Source organism: Populus nigra, chromosome 12 (genome assembly GCF_951802175.1).
Source record: "Populus nigra chromosome 12, ddPopNigr1.1, whole genome shotgun sequence".
Classification (NCBI taxonomy): Eukaryota; Viridiplantae; Streptophyta; class Magnoliopsida; order Malpighiales; family Salicaceae; genus Populus; species Populus nigra.
In genome coordinates, this window is record NC_084863.1 from 4,566,485 (window position 1) to 4,588,021 (window position 21,537).

Genomic DNA, 21,537 nt, shown 5'->3' on the forward strand with positions numbered 1-21,537 from the left:
TACAATGATTGCTTGCTGTGTCCTACAGTGTGCAGGTAGCAGGTAGCTGGGATGAGCCTGTCCACAGTGCCATTATTCTCACAGCAATGCTGCCCTGTGCCCAGTCACCGTCGAAACAAGGAAAGAGAACCGAAAGTCTCCACCGGTACTGCCTTTGCTTTCTTCATACTTCTTCATAGGGCAGGGAAAAATGTGTGCAGGAAAAGTCTTTTGCTCTTTTACCAAGTAAAACACATCCCAAGAAGTTCATTGAATTGTGAACGCAGATCCCGTCTGAGAGAGCTCATGGTTTTGAGCTTCTGAATCTCGTCAAACTGCTGTCAAGCTCCGACAGAAGCAAAAGCTACGGCTAAAATTGGATATCTATAGAGTTCATGGGCAAAATATTATGAGCAAACCCAAAAAAAATGGTCTCCCGACTATCTATCAAGGTAGTATGAAAAAAAGGTTTTAAATTCCTAATAAAAAAGAATAAAAACGCAATAATATTATAAAAGAAAAAATAAAAAACGGAAAAGGTATTAGATTTCTTGAAGTAAAGGAATAAAAAATATTACAATTATGACTAATTATAAAAAAGAAAATACAACAGCTAATAATTACTTAAATGAAAAAAAGGAAAAATTATAAGCGTAAAAAGTATTAAATTTCTTTAGAAAAATAATTCATAATAAAAATTACTAAGATTTCTATTTTAGATATTAAGTTGATAAAAAACCAAGGGTATTTTAATTGATTCGAATTGTTTCAACTCATAATTCATACTTTAATATATAGTATTGAATAAATTAAATCTAAATATTTAAAGCTAAAAAGGAAGCATATTTACTTCAAGATTTAACCGTATGATCAAATTATAGAGAAAAGAAATAAAGTGCAATATCTCTTACTTCATGTGTTAGGCAACCGTTTTGCACGCTTCGTTGGATTGCAAATTAACAGGAAAGCCGTCCAAACAATTCTTTGCTTCAAGTGTTAAAATTACTGATTTTTATAAGAAGATAATTAATATTAGTTCTAAAAAATGAAAAAAAAAGTCTAAAGTTTAAAATCCAATAAAATACCCTTTAGGAATAAAAATGTATATGAAACCAATTTTTTTTCTTATATGAAGGGTTTTGCTTTTTTGGCATGTAAAATATAGCTAGTTTATTGTTCATGCTGTCGTTGATGGTTACACCGAATATTTTTGGAATGTAAAGAAAATAAGATTTAGATATAAATTTTATTTTAGCATTGTCATTAAACTTGATTTGTCTCTCTATTTAGCCTGAATTTTAAATTAAATCATGTAAGAGTTATATAAACATGACTTTGTTGGTTAGGCATGTCCAAAGAAAAAACATCAAATAAAAAAAAATAGATCAAGTTAACCCTAGTAAACCCACCAAACCATCGGCCTGAGTTATAGATTCTATTGGGTCGAATTAATTTTTTACTTTATTATATGATAAAAAACATGTGTAGAAAAATGAATGAGTGTTTTTTAAAGCACGAAGGGTTGTACAAAAAAAAAAACCATACCGAATAAAAAATCCTTGAGCCCTGATCTATTTTATGGCTATATGAAAGATAAAAAAAAACATTTAAATTAAACTTTTCTCATGAAATAAAACTCATTTACATCAAAATCGATATGTTTGTTATTAAAATGTGATTTAACAATAATTTTCTTTTTTTTCTTTTATTTTCTAGTGATTTTTTTTCACCACTCTTAAACTTAGGGATTGAAACGTGAACAAAAATAAGTTTTAAACCAAAACATCAAAAACTAAAATCAAATGAACCAAAAGAGAAATCAATGGAGAATATGCGGATAAAAGTGCATTTTTTCATGTGAATTCCAGAAAAGCCATGCTGTTTTTTTTTTTTCTTTCAATTAGCTCACTTTTCTTTTTCATTGTGTCTATATGCTATAAATTCAAATGTTTTCTCATTAAATCTACATCTAATAAATTTTAGAAACATCGAAACCTTCATTTGAAATATAAGATGCCGATGACCAAAAAGGCATTATTGAAATTCATTGCATACATTATAAAAAAAATACTTTTGAATTGTTTTTTCTTCAAATTGTTTTTTTGATGTTTTTGGATTATTTAGATGTACTGATGTTAAAAATAAATTTTAAAAAATAAAAAAAATATTATTTTAATACATTTCAAAATAAAAAGCATTTTAAAAAACAATCACTATTATAATTTTTAACTTTACCTTAGTTATTATATTTGAACAAATGTATTTAGTAATATTTGATGTTCAAATAGTTTTATGTTATAACATATTCGAAAGCCTCAAAACTTTATTTTTTTTAACTTCTAATTTTTGGTTTTTAAACAATATTAAAAAATAAATTTTAAAATATTACGGAACACTTTTGTGTAACAACTGTACATTTGGCCAGTGTAGACATGCATAGTTTTTATAAACAGAACAAAGGTGAGGAAAAGCAAGGAAAAGAAGTGCAGTAGAAAGAGCGGACAATCGGGCTTCTTATTTTCAAAGAGTTCACATGCTAGCTTGTCAAGCTGGTCCGTACGTTGGTTGAACTGAATTGCACTGTTGAAGTGTTGATCACTACCGATGGGCTAAGGTAACGTTTGGGAATGTGGTTCAACCCGTGTTTTTAAAAATTTTGATTTTTTTTTGTTAAAATTTAATATAGTTTATACGTTTTGAATCGTTTTGATGTGCTGATATCAAAAATAATTTTTAAAAAATAAAAAACATCATTGACATGCATTTTGGCACAAAAAGTTATTTGAAAAGCACTCGCAACCACACTGCCAAACAAGCTCCAAGACATAACAGAGTGTTTTGGTAGGTTAGTATATTTACAAAAATAATATGTAAAATAACATTGGTGAAAAAATAATTAGGAATTTAAGTGCACTTAAAAAAATCACAAATGATATCTAAGATATGTGAGTCATGGATACCATCTATACCTCGCGTTTCGCATATGGTATCAGTGGCTTTTCTAATAGAGATGTCTAGGGGCGGTTTATTTTGCAATCAATTCCTTGCCATAAAAAATAACAATTCGCACAATCACAAAAAATCAGTTCCCTACCATTAAAATACAATTCACATAAGTAACATATAATATATTAAATCACAAATAACAAATGTACACTGGCATTTAAAACAAGATAATATTTTATTAAAAATTAAATTAACAATACATCTATCCACAATTATCATAACATGTAATAATATGTAATTATATCTAATAATCTTCTCATCTTGTCTAACTTTAGGTCGGGTCTGTAATATCCATGTAGATTTAAGGAGGATCAATATCATCCCAACTCATTGATGGACTTAGATCGCTCGTGCATGGGTCTGTGACACTTGTGTGGACAGACCAACATTCCCAACACTCCCATGATAAGTAATCTCATCTTCTGCTAATGAACCTAGTTCGGTCATGGATGGGTCCAGGATATTTGTGGACAAGCCAGCATCCCCAACACTCTCATGATAAGTAATCTCATCTTCTGCTGATGCTGCTTCAAGACGCTCAACATCCCTAATCTATATACATATATTAAAAACTAATTAGTAATTATCATCTACAAAAAAAAAATATTCTAGTATTTAAAAAATGTAAAACAATATTACATCTTACCTTGATTTCAAAACCCTAACATTCAATAAAATCAAATTAACATCAATTAAATATAAATTACATCAAATTAATTGAGGGAAAGAGCATAGTATATATCTAGGAGTGAAATGTGAGTGGTGAGTGCAACTGGTGGTGGCTAGTTTGGTCAAAAAATCCAACACTTGCTGCTAATAGAGATTGAAAGCTTGGTTGCCACGAGTTTTGCTAGAGAGAGAGAAAGATGAGTGTTTTAGGGTTGTTACGGGGTGTTTTTGGTGATAAAGAGAGGGATCTCAGTCGATGGTAAGGCAAAGTGTGAGGAGAGGAGCAGGGAAGAGAAAGAGGAAATGAGAAAAAAGAAAGATATTTAGTCTTTAATTCAAAACAAGTCGCATATGACATATGCGACTTGTTTAAATATACTAGTTTTTTTTTAAAAAAATTAACTATATTACTATATCAATTTTTTTTAATGTGATAGGAAATAAAATAAAAAAACTCAGACATAATGGTGACATGCTCCAAGCCATTCATAGTATAAAAAAAAAAACCGTGTGGGGTCAAAATTTTTGTACTGTTGAGAATGATGCAACAGGTATTGTACTATACCAGGAGTTGAGAGTAGGAAAGACTCTTGAATTATTTTTCTATTGACTAAACAAGTGTTGTTGGCTCCTTCCTTGAATTAGAGCATCAAATTCAAACCAATTTGAAAACCAGAAGAAATAAATACTCATCTAACAAGTGTCCCACACCATGTGTCTTTGTGTGTAGTAGGCCGTGTATTTGTATATGTAGTTTCTTAGAGCAATTGTATGAATTACGTTCGTTGTTTAATTTCAATTATTCATGTATGACAACTCTTACATATGGACGAGCAAATGCTCATGACTGCACAAATAATTGAAATCCGTTGCTTATTGCGGTCGGCAAGTCTTTTTATAAAAAAAATTATTTTTTAAAATAAATTTTAATGTGTTGATGTCAAAAATAAATTTTAAAAAAATATTATTTTAATATATTTTCAAGTGAAAAACACTCTAAATAATAAGTGCTACCACAATATCATATGAGCTTTTAAGATAAAGAGATTTAAAATTTAGATAGTGTTTGATACAGCTTGCTTCTGCTTTTAAGTGTTTTTCAAAAATACTTTTAGCTTGAAAAAAATATATTAAATTGAAATATTTTTTTTAATATTTTCTGATAGTTTTTATGTACTAATATAAAACGTCTGTTTCCATTCCCCACTCTCCTATATAGATATACTAGTTGTTAAACTCGTGCTTTGTCGCGGGTTGGTTAAAATTTCTTTTTAGCATAAGAAAATGATATTCATTGGACGCAAGTGCATCATAAAGAAGGGGGAGAATCAGCATCGCGGGTCACAGACCTGATTAAGTCAAATATGTTGTATTAATCTTAATAAAATGATTTAAAAAAGGCAATAATAGTAAAAAGAAAAAAAAAAGCCTATGATGATAATGTGAGGACAATCTAAAACAGAGAGAAATGACATAGCTAAATTCTAAGCAAGCTAAATAAGGAAGGATGCAATTATAAAGAAAAAAAAAGAAAAACAAAATAGGTTAGGCGTGCTCTTGATTCTCGATGCTTGGCCCATTCAAAAAGACGTCTATTCAGCGGGGCAACCCTTTTTTGGGTGAAGATAAAAAAAACTTTAATGTAAAAAAAATGGTGAAAAAACAAAAACTCGAGTAAATACGAGTTGATTTATAAAACCGACAACACTTTGATAACCCCATACAAAGAAAAATAATACTGAAGTTAAATTCTCAAACAACATTTATATATGATGAACTAAGCAAAAGAATAATTAAAAAAATACATAAAAAGACTGAAGTCAACCCATGATAATCTTTAAAACCTGTCACTCGGTCTATAAAGGTGAGATTAGCCCATAGAAAGAAAAGCATGAAAAAAATAATGAAACCAAATCCTCACTAAAAAAAAATCAAGGGAGAAAATTGAAAAAAAAAATAAAAAAATAAAAAGAAATCAAAGGAATGAGGTTAAAAATTGAAACAAGAATTAAATTAAATTAAATATTGAGGGATAAAATTAAAAAAAAATAAACGAATGAGGATAAAATAAAAAAACCAAAACAATGGGGACCAAATTAAAAAAAATAAATTGAATCAAATATGTGGGATTCAATTGAAAAAAATGATTTAAAAAAAACTATTAACAATTAAGAGAATAAGGACCAAAATGGGAGATAAAATAGATTTAAAGGATCAAATTGAAAAAAAATAATAAAAAAGATTGATGATAAAATAAAAAGAAATCAAAACAATGAGGACCAAATTATAAAAAAAATAAATTGAATCAAATACGAGGAATGCAATTGAAAAAAAATGATTTAAAACAAAACAAAACAAAACAATTATCAATCAATAGAATAAGGATCAAAGTAGAAGATAAAATAGACTCAAAGGATAAAACTAAAGTTTGGCAAAAATAAAAGAAAAAAAATATGAGAAGTCAAGAAAAAAGTAAATCCAAGGCTAACCATAATTCCACCATCAACACATGTCTGATCATCGTGAAGAGGATGATTGGACCTTTCTAAAGTCGTCATGAAAGTTGAGGTATGACCACTCTAACGCGCCTCAAATGCCTATTAAATATCGTGGATGGAGATGACGCGCTTTTAGATGGATTTAACACGCATGATAGCTTTTGATTTTAACAATATTAGATTTGTGTTAAAATAAAATAAAATAAAAACCTCTAACTCATCGTTAATAAAATAAAATAAAAATTCTATATGAAAATACAAAAATGCTCTTGAAGCAAAGCTAAACAAAAAAGGGTGCAAAGGGCAATCAAGTGTTTTCACTGTGCACTAAAAAAGGGAAATGTCCAGACCAAAATACCCTCACGCTATATATAAAAATAAAAGAATGAATAGTAGACGATAATCGTAGCAAAGTGTGTATATGGCTACTATGAAAAAGCCTCACGCTATATATTTTTATTAAGGAGTCCAATTCTTGACAACTGGCAGAGGAACTTCAGATTCACCTGGTCAGTCTGGTTTAAGAAAAATTTACCTCTTATTTATTTAGAGAATCTAGCGGTGCTCAATGCCATTGCCAGTAGTACTTGTCTGTCTCTTTATTTTTTATTTTATTTTTGGTGTGGTTGCCAGTCTTTACTCTGCTTATCTTTTCACACAGAGACAGGGAGGGAGGGAGAGAGAGAGAGATCCAGGATTTTAGCAGGCCAGGCCTGCATTTCTTCAGGATAACTTCTCCCAAGCTGCAGTCCTTCACTGTCTTTAAGATTTAAGATTTCATTATCCCTCCAAAGAAACATCATACCCCTTCCTTTTGAACAAGTATATATATTTATTCCAAAATAAAAGCAAGCAAGATCCAAATTGGTCTTTATTTTGGAGTATATGAACTAAATTGGAAAATGAAAACTAATAAACAATCTTAAATTTATTTAAGGTAAACAACTATTTGTGAATAAACTAAAAGTAACCATTTTGAAAATACCACTCTTGTTTTTCAGAATGAACACAAGTAGTATTATTATAAATAATGGAAAAGAAAAATGAAGTTACACTGTACATAAAATGAGTCTGTGGGTTCCAGGCTTTCCTGCAAGCAGTAGTGCATTTCCATAGACTTTTAAGTTTGAATGGAGAGGGGGAGAAGTGGGCTTAGGTTTTGTTGATGGATTAGTAACTTTGATTGTATATTTAGCTTTATCTGCCGACAGAAAACTCAGGCCATAAAGGGTTACTTTCACCGAGACAGCTTAGCAACACAGCAGTACTCCACTCTTTCTTTCCTTCCTTCCTTTGCTTTCTTTAATTTCTTTCACTTTCTCATACTTTCCCTTACTCCCTCTCATTTCTCTTGGAGGGTTATTGTTAGTTTCAATCATTCCCCTTTCTTGGCCATGGATTTTTGCCGGAATGTGACAGTTTCCACTGAGTATCACCAGCAAGAGAAGGTCCTTGCTTCCCCTCCTCCTTGCTCTAAACTTGGTGCTGCTGCTGCTGCTGCCTTGATCACAGCTACTACTAGTCCTCTTGACGACCCTTTCTCTGCTCAAAACACGGTTGGTTTTTTTTTCTATTTGTTTCTTTCACGTGTTTTTTTATGCATAGTTTTTGTACTTGCTGAGTTATTAGTCTCAGCTCTTGATGGCTTAACATAGGGTATTTTAGTGCTGCAATATTTTTGTTTTTGGGTATTTTGTTTCTTTCTTCGTACGTTTTGTGTTCAGTTCTTTCTCCTGCTGCTTGTCTTTCTTGTTATGCTTTTGGTTTCTGCTTCTTGCGCTAGATTTTGTCTAGATAATCTTTTAACTAGTATATGTGCTCAAGAAACTTGGAACGTAACAGTTTTTGCTGGGTTTTATCTGTTTCTGTGTTATACTGCTGTTTTCAAAGTAATATTTGCTTAATTATATTACATAAACCCAGCTCGTAATGGTCAATATTCTTACTTTGGTGAATTGAAAAACAAATGTAGGAAGTTGATTTTAGCTCGGAATGGCTGTCAGTATTTGTAGAGGACTGCTTGTCCAGCACAGGAAACTGCCTCCCAGCACCCACAGTTGAAGCTCAAAAGCCAAATACAGAAGAAAACCCCCCAAAAAACTGGCAACGGAAACCCCAAGACCAAGAAGACCCATCTTCCTTGAAGAAACTTGTAATCCCAGGAAAGTCAAGAAGCAAGAGGAGAAGGCTTACTGGTGACAAGACCAGAAACCCATTAACTAGCTGGTGTTATACCAACCAAGCCTTTAATAATTTGACCTGCTCAGACCCTCCTTTGCTTCAGCAAACATATTGGCTAGCTGACAGTGAACTCATTATGCCCATAAAAGAGGACAGCAACAACACAGGCATGGATAATGAAATGCAAGAAGAATCAGGAGTGGGAGTGCACGACGAGGACCGAGGAAAGGTAGTAGCTGTAGTAGGGAGTAATGGTAGCAAGGACAGTTTAGGCGTTTTGGAAAGCAACAATGGACAGCAGCAACCAAGGAGGTGCACCCATTGCCTAGCACAAAGGACCCCACAATGGAGGGCAGGACCACTGGGTCCAAAAACACTTTGTAATGCATGTGGAGTGAGATACAAGTCAGGCAGGCTATTGCCAGAGTATAGGCCAGCAAAGAGTCCTACTTTTGTGAGTTATTTACACTCGAATTCTCACAAGAAGGTAATGGAGATGAGAATGGCTGGCTTTAATACCTAGTTACCAGTAGTGGCAGTAACTCCGAAATTCCATTTTCCAATGTATACTAGAAAAGTATAGTCCCATAGATGCTGAATCAAATTGTTAGCTAGTAATGCAGTGAATTCCTTTTTTGTTGAATGATTATTTATCTACACAAGTGGTATGGGATTCCCTTGCAATCTGGCTCTGCAGGGTGCTTTCTACAACCTTTTTTTCTGTTTCAAAACTTGGTTTTTCTTTTTTTCTTTACACTTTTTAAAATGCTCTACCATTCTGTTTACTCAGGGAAAAATCCTCTTTTCTTTCTGGATTGCAACTCGATGATCTTGAATTTCTCTCCAAAATAAGAGGGCTACTGATAAAAGCAGACCACTTGGTAATAGTTTCAAACCCCTCATAATACTTCTAGCCCTGGAAGAGAGAGGGCAATTCTTTACCAGAAAAAAATCAAAATGGCGAAGAGTGCATGATCCAAGTGTCCATGGTCCATACAAGGTTTAGAAAAGAATCTGGCAGTATATAATTTTTTGTATTGCATGAAGTTTGGCGCTATCTCAAAGGAGATAAGATGATTGATTTGAGCATGCACGTGACCATTCATTATCCATTTGAATCAATTAGTTTTTGTTCTAATGAAAACGGGAAACAGTTTGAAAGAGATTCCTGTCCCCTTTCTGCTTCAGGGAACCCATTTGATCCTTTCTGACCGTCTCTGGGTTCCCCCTCCCATGTTCCCCGCCATATACCCTCCTCTCTCTCATCATTATTATTATTATTATTTAGTTATAAATGTTTACATGTTACTTAATTAATTCTTCACTATCTTAAAGTTAACAAGTCAATAATATTGTGATTTATGACACTTAAACTAATAATTTCTAAATAAAACATCTAAAATCTAATCAATTAAATTTTTATTTATTTTAATTACAAAGAGATAAGCCATATATTTTGGGAAACAGAGTTAATGTTGGTTTTTTTTTTCTTTTTTACCTCCTGTATATTGATTTGTTTTTCCCAAATGATAGGTTCTTGATCCATGATCAGGACCATCACCAGACCCTTATAACAACTAGAGAAATTATTGTGAATTTAGGGAAAAAAAAAAAAAGATTAGAGAGAGAGGGAGGGTGTTAGGTGGGGCATCAAAACATACAGGCTAAGGAAATGTTATGGTCAAACATGACATATCGTGCAAGAACAAGTAATCTACTTGGTCCTTGGCCAAGGAAATTGAACAAGTGCCAACAAAATTGTATTAAGAATTTTATTTGTGTTTTTTTTTTGAAACGGAGAGAATCGAGAGATGGCCTTGTCCCATTGGATAGAGACGAGGAACTTTGGGAATAATTATTATTATTACTATTCGATATAACAATTAAATGTCCATTTCCTCAAAGCTACTATTCACACACACACACTTCCACATTGAAATATCTATTTTTTTTACTTTGAAGAAGTTTTTTTCTCCTTGATTCCATACTTTTATGGTCAAATTGATGGCTAATTGGCTTTGAATTGTTGAATAAAAATAAAATTAAAAGATAAGGAATTGAAGTGGAAAATATGGCAAAACTCGGTGACACCTTCAAAGTTTGCATGGAATTTCATTTTGGTCCTTATACTTTTTTAAAAAATTTCTTTTCAGTCCCTTTAGTTATTGAGATTTTAGTTTTAATTCAGAACTTTATTTTTCTCATTTTTTAGTTCATCATTTAAGAGAGGGGAGAGAAAGTTTTCAAATTCCGGTGGTAGAGAGAAAAGGTATCTATTGACACCGATTTAGACCATGAAAAAGATTAATCTTAGTGTCAATAAATTTCATTTGATAATGAAAGTCCCACTTAGGTGTTCTTCATCCTTCCCATCATCTGAAATGATAGATCCGAGCTCGAGATTTTTTATTTTATTTTAGGTTGATTTGGGGTTATTGGGTCGTTATTTGAGATTATTGATAGTTTTTTTAAGGTGTTTTTCATATGTTTTGGATCAAAACGATTTCAAAACAAGTTTTTTTTTGGAACAAAAACCTTGCATTGAATCTTCAATGACTTTTTTTGTCGCTTAGAGCCGAGTTAGTAGGTGACACATTACTTATTTATGTTTTATCAAAATACATTAAGAAAAGGATTATAGGTAATTTGTCCCTTGAAAAAAAAAAAGGTTTAACTCAATTCAAGTGCACTATGTCTAGGCTGAAAGGCCCATAAGTTTAGGATTTGTTTATCCTAGGTGTGTTGGGCATTTAAGCTAGGCTTGTGTGTCTGGTTTTTTTTTTATTGAATGATTTTTTTTATTTTTTTAATTTCATCATTCAATTTTAAATTTTTATTGGTTGTTTTTTTACAAATTTTTATAATGTTTTTAATAAAATATTATTTAATTTTTACTTGATTTAATAATACATTTTCAAATTATTTTTTTTCTAATCTTATGAGTTATTCTTTCTTTGCAGCCTCACTTGATTTTTTTTGTCTTTAGTTTTATTGAATCTTTTTTTTGTTATTGTTTTATTAAATAAAACACTGAGTCCAAAAAATAATATTATTAAATACAATCAAGTTTATGTCCTGTATTTCGATATTAGATATTTATTTGTATATCTATCTCTCAACTTTCTAATTTGTTCTTTGATTAAATATTGTATATTTTTAACTTGGTTTTCACAAAAAAAATAATACAATTTTTTTATAATATATGCAATCTTTCATAATATTTGGTTAAAAAATTGTAAAAGAACTAAAAATAAAACAACAAATACTTCATAAACATTAACAAACAGATGGAATATTTTTTTTTCTTGAACATTAACAACAAATAATTCTCTTTTTTTCTTTCTCTACATTGTCAATAAGAATATTGCCCAATCCAAAGAAAGAAAAATGTCAATCATATTTTTTGCTCAAGAAATATATATTAATTCTCCTTTAGAATCTCCCTCCCTGAATATAATGTTTAATACTATTACCAATTTTGCGATAGTACTGTTTTCATTTACTTTCACAGAGCCAGGTCCAAGAAAAATTGCCATGATCGAGCATAGTGGACTTGAACTTTTGAGTCTTCATTCAAGCCTGTTAATTTCCATTATCCGTTTGAAACATCTAGTTATCTGGGGACTAAAATGGAGAAATATTTTGTTTTCAATTGCCTGTGGCCTTTTTTTTTTTTTATCGTAATTGGAAAGTAAGTAAAAGAAGAGACTTTTTAATTTTTCTTTTGACAAAGAAAAAAAACTTTTAATGGTATTTTTTTTCTTTTTATACTAATAAGTATTAGATAGTATTTGATTATTGTCTTGGACAGAAAAGAGAAAAATGATTGGGACAAAGAAGATAAAACAGAAAAGAAAACAAATACATAATTATATTTGATAGTAGTGTATAAGATATAGTGGTTGTCTACGTATCAAGTTTGGCTATAATGAACGAGAAAAAAAAAATATTTTATCCTTATTATATACTATTGTCAAACTCACATGTTTTAAAAAATAATTAAATATTTTTTTTTTGTTTATTATGAGTTTTGAAATTAATAATTTTTTAGTAACTCTAGTTATAAAACTGAGACTAGTCTAGCAAGTCGACCTAGGACTCGGCAGACCAAGGGCCTGGGTCGGTTTGAGTTTAAGAAAAAAACTAGAGGAAGGAGTAACCTGATCTGACCCAGTCAAAAACTTGGGTCGACATGTGACCTGTTTGATCAAAGATAAAAAAAAAAACAAGTAAAAAACCTATTGACATTTTTTTTTTTTGAGTAAAATCAGGTTGACTCTTTTATAGGCCTTGCCTCAAATTGAATCTTGAGTTGGATTTTAAAATTATAATAATAATTATTTTTATCCATACGTTGACATGCATCAACCCAGATTGACCTTTCCAACTTGTGATCCAGGCCTTATTCCTAATCGACCATTGAGTTGGGTTATAAAACTATGATAATAACCATGTTTATCCTTACATTGACCCAGTCAACCAGGGTTAACCCTCCTGACCTGTGACCTAGACCTTCCCCTAGGTCGACAACCGAATTGGGTTCTTAAACTATGATCATAACCACTTTTATTCTTATATTAACTCTAGTCAATGGTCAACTCGAATTGTGACCCGAGCCTTGTCCAAAGTTGACCCTCAAGTCAGGTTTTAAAACTATTATAATAACTACTTTTACGCTTATATTGACTCTGGTTAATCCGAGCTGACCCTCTCAACCTATGACCTGAGCATTGTCCTAGATCGACCTCCAAGTTAAGTTTTAAAATTATAATAATAACTATTTTTATCCTTACATGTCTTAGATAAACAATTTTAAGATTGAGAGTTTTTTATAAAGATATTTTAGGAATAAAAAAATAATAAATATTATCTTTGAATACATATCTTCTCTAAAGCTTTTATTTTGAAAATATAAAAAATTACTCCAAAATTATTTTAGAAACATTTATTTTTATGTCTATCTTTGTTTCTACAACTAAATACATTTCTGTGTTTTTGAGTGAATATTGTCCCTTGATTTGATTTGAGCATTGATATTAATTATTGAACAAACTTCTTAAAAAAAATTTCATATCTTGTTATTTATAACTGAATTTTTTTTATAGATGTCAATGAAAATTAAATTCACTTTAAGAAATATTTTCAAATTTTTTGAAGTCGAAAACTATTTTTATTTTATAGAAAATACAAATTAAAAAATTATAATCAATAGAATATAATTTGAAATTATCATATAATTTGAATATAAGTGGAAAATATCAACTTAATTAAAATACCAAAAATTATGTTTTTTTTTAAAAAGTTTCTAGTCAATGATAATGGTCAAATCAAATAAAAAAACAATATTTTAATCAAAACATGAGAATTTAAAAATAAAATTGACAAATTGATTTTACAGATCTCAATGTGAGCTAGCTGGAGAAGAAACGCCATTAAACCAAGGCAAAAAAGGGGGTGAGGTCTTTCTTATCCTCCAAGAATAAAACATCACGTTTGATCTACATTTATTGATGACAATGGAGGACAGATGGATACAGGAAATCAGATCTTTCATTTTTCCCATCTCAGGAAAGATTCAATGCTCTCATCTCTCCTCTTTCTTCGAAAGAAAAAAAAAAGAAAAAAGAAAAAGTTGATGCAAACATGTGATCTTCCATGTTTTGGTTGCTTTTAGTTGATGGCTGCCTAGCTATTCAGTCATTCGATCAAGTTCACATCTATAGCAGTACAATTCTTATATATATATATATATATATATATATATATATATATATATATATATATAATCCCAATGCTAATAGCATGTCTTTGATCAAGGTTAAAGGGTGTTTGATAGCTTGGTTAAATTTGTTTTTCAAATAAATTTTTATTTAAAATATATTAAAATAATATTAGCATGTAGAAACAATAAAAAAACATTACAAACAAAAATAAAAAATTAAGAAAAACACGATCTAACAATAATCCCAGACAGTTCATAGAATTACTCTTGGCCAAGAAGATTTTCCACCTTGAAAATCCCTTCAATATCAACCTTTTTGTCTATTCATCTAATTGCGACTGGCTATTTGATAATGACGTCCTACCAACTCAAATTAGCTTCTCCACCATCAAGTTAAACAAGTCAAGGAAATCTTGATCACATCGATCCGCACTCTTTGTGTATTTTTTTCTCTGCTAGTTAAGTTGGCAATGATGACATCAACTAATTAGCTTTTTCCCTCAGAATTTAACAAAGTTTAATTGTGTTTTCTTCTGTAATTGATAGAAGAAATCCAACCCGTCCTATATTTAAAACTAGGGTTTTGATTTCATTCTTGAACACATGTTATTAAGAAGGATAACAGGCACAGTAACATCCAACTTTCGGTAACCAAAAACGAAAAAGAGAGAAAGAAAGGTGATGGCAAGAGAGAGAGGTAAAAAAGTGAACGCAATTTTATTAAAGATTCCCACCATTTAACATTTTAAACCATATCTTCATCTGAATGATTGTCAACGAGAACTTTTTAGCTCCCACTAAATGGAATTTGAGTTTGAATTAAAGTGTTTCATTAGTCAAATATCATGTTTAAGATTATTTATAAGCTAGCTGTCGATGCTGCAGCCTGTGGATGGCGAAAGTCTTCACAGGGGAGGAAGAAAATGCAGCAAGGTATAAGAATAAAGAGGAGATGTAGATGGGCTGGCTAGTATTCGTGGGATCAGAGAAGACACAAGAGTGTGGGTTTGTTGTGTTGGTGGGTGTTCTTGAAGGGTACACAATCTGAGAGATGCGAGCTGCTTGCTAGCATAAAGTCAAATGTGTTACTGGGAGTTTATGGTATATATCGAGCTGCTCCTAGAATGATAATGGAGGTCCGTGCATGCAGGAGGAGTCAAGCTAGAATGATAGTATATAGTGGAGGTCCGTGCATGCAGGAGGAGTCAAGCTAGAATGTCAATGGAGGTCCGTGCAGGCAATCTTTCAATATTAAAAAAATGCAATAAATCGGGAACGATATGAAGATAAGATTTGGCCAATGGAGGTCGATTGGTCTGCGCACCAATGATTCTTATATCTGAAAACGGGCATGGAGACAGCTACTGCGGTAACTTCCAACCCTCTGCAGTCTCGTATATGTATTTATTTGCATATATTTTCATATTTTTTATTTATTTTAATGAATATGAAATATTTTAACTTTATATTACTTACAATCAATTTTTCATATATATATATATATATATATATATATATTTGTTATTAACAAAAACTCTAAATAGAATGAGAGTTTAGGTATAGTTTATTGTGGATTCCTATAGTAAAATTATTTTTTTATTCTTGAGTGAGAAAAAATCAAGTTTTAACGTTGAGTTATTTTTATCTTTTTTACTAATTCATTGGTCATTAACATATTATTTGAGTATATGCAACTTTTTTTTTATCCTAAAATCAATAGAACTTAGAATTATTGACCAAGGGTTTTTATGACTTTTTACAAGTTTCTTAACAGTAAAAATACTTTTTGTCTCCAAGATAAAAAAAAATTATTGAGCCGCTGAACAAGAGTTTTTCAGGTTTTTCCATTATTCATCGACAATGAAAGTACGTTTTTAACCTTAAAAAAGAGAAAAAATTACCTTTGTATTTGGGGGTATTTTTGCACTTTTACATGATTATTTTGTGTAATTAATAGGGTCATAAAGATGTACAGTGATTAGATTGTCATCGATGATCATTTCCCCCCTTATTTCTCTTTCATGAGAGATAAAGTACATCATTGTCTTCTTTTTAAAAATTTTAGACTTCTGTCTTTTAATTTCTTATTTTGTTCTTATTTTTTTTATAGAAATTTTTTTTGTTAAAGTTATTTTTTAATTCAATTTAACCCTTCAATTAAAAAATTTTATTTGTTCTCTAATTAATTTTTTTTCTCCCCTATTTTTTTTTTAGATTTTGTTGTATGATTGATTTTTTTTTAATTTTTAATTTATTTTCATCGGCTTCATGAGAGTTTAAAAATTCAAAAATTTTAAAATATATAGTTAGACTACAGTGTCAAACAGGTGAGCTGAAACATAGAAAACAGGTGAGCTGAAACATGCTGACTTGCAAGGCGCATGATGACGGATAGAATCATTCAAATTAGCAAAGAGTGCTTGTTGATTCACGAGCAACTCTTTTGGATGTTAAACTCGGAAGCTAGCTTCAGGAATCTATACAACAAGAAGAAATCTAGCAACTATTGACTGTTACCGAGATGATATATCTGGGGGCAAAGGGAAGGGTAAGAATTTCCAACGCCTTGTTCAACACATTATCTTGGATTATCTCTCAGATTTCCTAATCAGCCACGTTCTCAGTTCTCTAAAATAATGCTTGAAAGCGATGGCAGGAGCATTCGCGAAACCATATTTATTAAATGAATTCTGAACAGTTCATTGTCAAACCGACAAGTTAGGAGATGAATAAAGTTCTGTGAAATTTTATTAAATAAATTGGTTGAGAAACCGATGCCAAAAAGCATGAGAAGCTTACAACAATATAAAAGTAGTGAGAAGCTTACAACAATATAAAAGTAGTGGAGATGCTACACTATAGAAACAGGAATGTTAATAATACTGTTACAAATGCCATCAATGACAGGGTGAGGGAGGAGGACGACGAAGCTACTATCTGAATGATGAAATTGCAATTCCCTTGGGAAATATTCTGATTGGTAATCGTGGCCAGGCCTTCAAAATTACAGGCGAATTCATCCTGGTTTTGTACCTGGTAGTACATGTTGAAAGCATATGAAGCATTCCCATTGGAGTCCAAGCTGTTGCAAGAAGAGCCATATCCGAGTGCAGTGCAGTCTGAACGTGAGCAAGCATAATCTATGTTCTCTGCAAGCTTGCTAAGATCCTTAGCATTTGGATTAAACATACACCATTTAGCCGGAAGATATTGCACATTCCGCGCGCCAGCAAGAAACTTGTTTTGATTCTGACCAGAAAGATCTAGAGGAAATTTTGGCTGCCCATCATAACGAAAGATCCCCCAATGGCGCTCAAAATTTCCAGGAGCGATGCTCTTGGCATCCTCGTCAAGAAGACCAAACAGGTAAACTTCAATGTAGCCAGGCCGAAGTGGAGTGCCTCTATTGCCTACAAGTCGTGGTATAAGTCCATTGTAAAATCTAAGAGCATAACCTATGTTAGCATTCTTGTCCCCATCTGTGGGCCAGCCTACCTCGCCTACTACAATGGGCATATCCCCATGCCCAGCCGCTTTCAAGGCCGAAACCAAGGTGTCAAAGTTGGCATCAAAAACATTGGTGTACTGAATCCCAGTACCTTTGTCTACAACAGGTTGAGGAGCCCCATCAAAGAAAGCATAATCAAATGGGAAATCATCATTCCCATAAAGACTTAGGAAAGGATAGATGTTCACAGTGAAAGGCGCTCCGTTCTGACTCAAAAACTGAACAATCTGGGTCATAATGTCATTGATATCACTGCGGAATCTTCCAGAAGATGGATAAGCTTGGTCATCTGGTGAGCCGTAGACATCAGCATTTAAGGGTACAGTGGCCTTTATGGAGTCTCCTACCCCAGCATCATTAAGGGCATTCTGTATGTTCCGAAGTGCTGGGAAGGTGGTGTTTAAGAATGAACCATTATAGGATGTGAGGAAAGGCTCATTACCAACTGCTACATACCTGTGCAGAGACAATAAAAATATTTAGGAATCCAGAAGTTAATTGTGAATTTTTATTCTCAACAACATAAAATGCATTCACAGCCAAATAATGGAAGTAAATCTTCCAATTTATATGCTTGGAAATGAAATAGTTAGTTGCTGATTTGCATAAATTCCTTCATTCAACAGAATCGATTTAATGCAGAGATATAGAATTCAAACACAATACACACACACACACACACACACACACCATCTCTTGTAGTTTAAGAAGATAGAAATGTTTTCAAGCTCTAATGCACACACCTCCAGATGCATTTTTATAGGAAATTATTGATGCCAAGGCACAAAAATCATTCAGAAAAGGAGCCACCTAAAGGGGAAAAAATGGATTTTATTTTCTTTTTCTCAAAATTGATCACAAGAATAAATCCTTTTTTTCATTCTATTCTATATAACACACCAATAAACTTTTGGAATATAAATATCTTTTACTAGTAACTAACCACCGTTCCATCTCCCAAGTAAACATAATTTCTAAACCAATGAGCATTTGGCCAGGTCTCTTTTTCTGATTTCTGCACTTGCCACCTTAAGAGCTAATATAAAATCTTGTATTTCATATCATTTCCGAAAACACCAAGAGTATCTGAAAAGATGGAAAATGTGCAGGTTGAATTTTAAATAAGAATTACAGCAAATTTAAGTGGAAAATGATGTGTTATGTTATGGAACTACACACCCGTTTCAATTAATTCCCACATGTCATCAAGCACTGGATATGGAGAAACCGCACAGACAAGTCTAGCAAAACATAATTCTCTTGTTCTACTTATATCCCATACCAATTGACTTTCAGAGTGGCCAAGGTTGCGTTCCTTTTCTCCTTTTCAGTATATACAAGTCTCTCAAAGAAGTACAGCACTGAGAATATGATTCTCCAAAGTTTTTGAATGCATACGAAAAGGAAATCAAAAGTTCACAAGGATAAAAGCTGGAGTGCTCAGTGAGATTCCAAAGCCCAACCTCCCATTTTATTTTCCTAGAAATTCTCAGCATGTGCTATCATATTCTATAAAACAGATTACTCAGAGTAGAAAACGATTAACATTTTAATGACTCGCCTAACAATTTGGCAAGCAAAACTTGCGCGCATCGCATTAATGCCTATCAAATTGTTAGCTTCTCCAATTAACAAATCACAACTGCCATCTTATGGAAGATTCAACAAACAAGTCAGCCATTTTAACAATTCCTACTGTGGAAGTTTCTATATTCCTAAGTACTACATTGGATGGGGATTAGAGGAGCTGAATCTGTATAGCAAATGTAATAAAGTATCTGAAATTGTTGCATCTTCATCCAAAAGCAATAGAATTATCAAGACTTCCAAAACACAGACAATATTGCTGCATTCTGTCACAATCTGCAGGGCAACTCTAATCACAACTCATACAATCCCACTTTGTTAAATTTGTTTAAGTAACACAAATTTAAACTTAAGAAATCAATTCAAAGTCAAATCCTAGAGAACACCAACTTCTCAACTGCATTGATTATGCACTAGAAGGTCTAATTACTTTCTTTTTTTTTTGCAATTGCAAGAAAAAGCAAAAATGTTACCAACAACAACAAAAACCATAAACTCCGAGTTAATCATATTAATAGAAAAAATTTAGTTTAGAGAGAGAGAGAGAGCTCAAGCTTACTTGATGGTAATTCCTCCATTGAAGTTATAACGAGTGACATTCCTCTTGACCCAATCTTTAGCACGATTATAATCACCCATTACAGCAAGCTGATCATTAGGAATAGCAACCATAACTTCAATGCCAGAACCAGCAAGCGCAGTCATTGTATTTTGGTCTGCATCAAAAAGCTTCACTTTTAGGATGCCATTATCCTTCAACATTTGAACAACTGTTTCTGGTGACAATTTACGTATAGCCATAGTTCCCCAATTAACACCAAGACCATGAACACAACTCCCTAAAAGGCCTAAAATCAAAACCAATCTAAGAAACCAACAAGTACCCATTTTTAGTTCTGGTTTCCAAGAAAAAAATTTCAAGGAAAAGGGAAGACAAGACAACACAGTAGAGTCGAAGGGTTTTATTAATTGTTGTAGCTAAAAACTCAGTTTCTTTCCTTTTTTTGTGAGAAAGAGAGGGAAAGCAACGGTTTTGACAGATCGGTACGCTAAAACAGCGAAAAAATAGCGATTTAAGGGCCACGATTTGCAGTTCGTGATTAATAGGAGAGAAGGATAGAAACACGCAAAAATCTAATGAATATTTCAAAACAAGGAAAAAAGGAGCATAAATATGAATCAAAGACAAAAGTGTAAAAGAAATACACTTTTTTATTTCCTTCTGCTGCGTGAACAGTGAGAATCAATAACCAAGAATCCGCAACTCTTTTAAGAAACTCAAGAAACAGAGCAACAAAAACAGAGCAAGCGGAGATATCCCGATGGACTGATACTTAGTTATGATTAACAAAAAATATATGCTAAAGAGAATGGATTGATCGATTTTGGAAGATGGGTTTTGAATGGAAACCAAAAAAACAAGCAAAAATAGAATCGGAAGTTAAAAGGGTGGAAAGATAAAAATCTGTGGATTTGAAAAACACATGAAAGATACCAAAACCGTGTGTATCAAAAGAGACGCGTTGAATAAAAAACCAAAATAGTAAAGAGAAAACACAGAGATGGGTTTTTTTGACAATGAGAAAAGGTGAAAACAGAAAACTCAGATACTTAGATAGATAAGAGAGAGAGAGAGAGAGAGAGAGAGAGAGCCAATAAGGAAATGACAAAGCACCAAGGGAAGAGGTGTAGAAACCTCGCTTTCTCTAATGGGGGTATAAATATCTAGGAACGGCTCCTAACGGCTAGTATTTTTGAGAAATCATTGAGATGGGTTTTGCTGTTTTTGATTTTTTGTGAAGGTTTTAAAACATTGCTAGCTAGCTAGGTCTTACTGTGAAAATAAGAGAGATGAATGTCTAAATAAATGATTAAGAGGTAAGGATTTAAAAAATTTGTGTGTGTTTGATCATAGAATTCCTAAAAGCATTGAACTGAAAATTAAATCCTTCCAAGTTTAATTAAATAGATGCTTTGAATTCACATTTGTTTTGATTAAAAAAAAGTAAATTAAGATTTGATGGTCTTAGATTGTTCCATTTTTAAATTCTATACCTTAAACTTGTAAATAAAAATCTCTAAAAAACATGTAATTGAGATTGTTTTTTAAAATATTTTTATTTAAAAGTATATTAAAATAATCTTTTTTAATATCAGTGCATCAAAATAATTTAAATATATATAAAAATAAAAAAATTATTTAAAATTTACTAAAACTTTGATGCAAATACAATGCCATACAAATATGGAATCTAACCATTTAGATAGTGGCTTAATGATAAAAACTTGGGACCAAAAGGTTTGTTTTTTTTATGGTCTTAGGTTCGAGCTCTGTGGTTGCTCATATGATGGCTACTGAAGGCTTATATGATCGTTAATTTTAAGGC

General features: G+C 31.8%; 2 protein-coding genes and 1 long non-coding RNA gene across 3 annotated transcripts; 2 read left to right on the forward strand and 1 right to left on the reverse strand.

Annotated features, from left to right (window-relative positions):
* Positions 1 to 7,140: 7,140 nt before the first annotated feature.
* Positions 7,141 to 9,044, forward strand: LOC133669577 (GATA transcription factor 12-like). The gene is made up of 2 exons (XM_062089775.1): positions 7,141 to 7,708; positions 8,125 to 9,044. The coding sequence occupies exons 1-2, from the start codon at positions 7,547 to 7,549 to the stop codon at positions 8,854 to 8,856; spliced, it is 894 nt and encodes a 297-aa protein (XP_061945759.1). The 5' UTR covers positions 7,141 to 7,546; the 3' UTR covers positions 8,857 to 9,044.
* A 5,903-nt stretch (positions 9,045 to 14,947) lies between these two features.
* LOC133669578 (uncharacterized) lies at positions 14,948 to 15,501 on the forward strand. The gene is made up of 2 exons (XR_009833914.1): positions 14,948 to 15,191; positions 15,241 to 15,501. It is a non-coding gene; the product is annotated as an uncharacterized LOC133669578 (long non-coding RNA).
* A 1,280-nt stretch (positions 15,502 to 16,781) lies between these two features.
* On the reverse strand, positions 16,782 to 20,827 carry LOC133669576 (glucan endo-1,3-beta-glucosidase 8-like). Its single transcript, XM_062089774.1, has 2 exons — positions 19,710 to 20,827; positions 16,782 to 18,019 (listed from the first exon to the last, which is right to left on the reverse strand). Exons 1-2 carry the CDS (start codon positions 20,036 to 20,038, stop codon positions 16,912 to 16,914), a joined length of 1,437 nt encoding a protein of 478 aa, XP_061945758.1. The 5' UTR covers positions 20,039 to 20,827; the 3' UTR covers positions 16,782 to 16,911.
* Between the last annotated feature and the right edge of the window lie 710 nt (positions 20,828 to 21,537).

What these genes read in the sequence shown, in the direction of transcription:
- LOC133669577 (XM_062089775.1), top strand. Translation starts at nt 7,547, where the DNA reads ATGGATTTTTGCCGGAATGTGACAGTTTCCACTGAGTATCACCAGCAA. An exon ending in CTTTCTCTGCTCAAAACACG is followed by an intron (nt 7,709 to 8,124) that starts GTTGGTTTTTTT and finishes AAACAAATGTAG; the next exon opens with GAAGTTGATTTTAGCTCGGA.
- LOC133669576 (XM_062089774.1), bottom strand. Translation starts at nt 20,038, where the DNA reads ATGGGTACTTGTTGGTTTCTTAGATTGGTTTTGATTTTAGGCCTTTTA. An exon ending in AATGGAGGAATTACCATCAA is followed by an intron (nt 18,020 to 19,709) that starts GTAAGCTTGAGC and finishes GTCTCTGCACAG; the next exon opens with GTATGTAGCAGTTGGTAATG.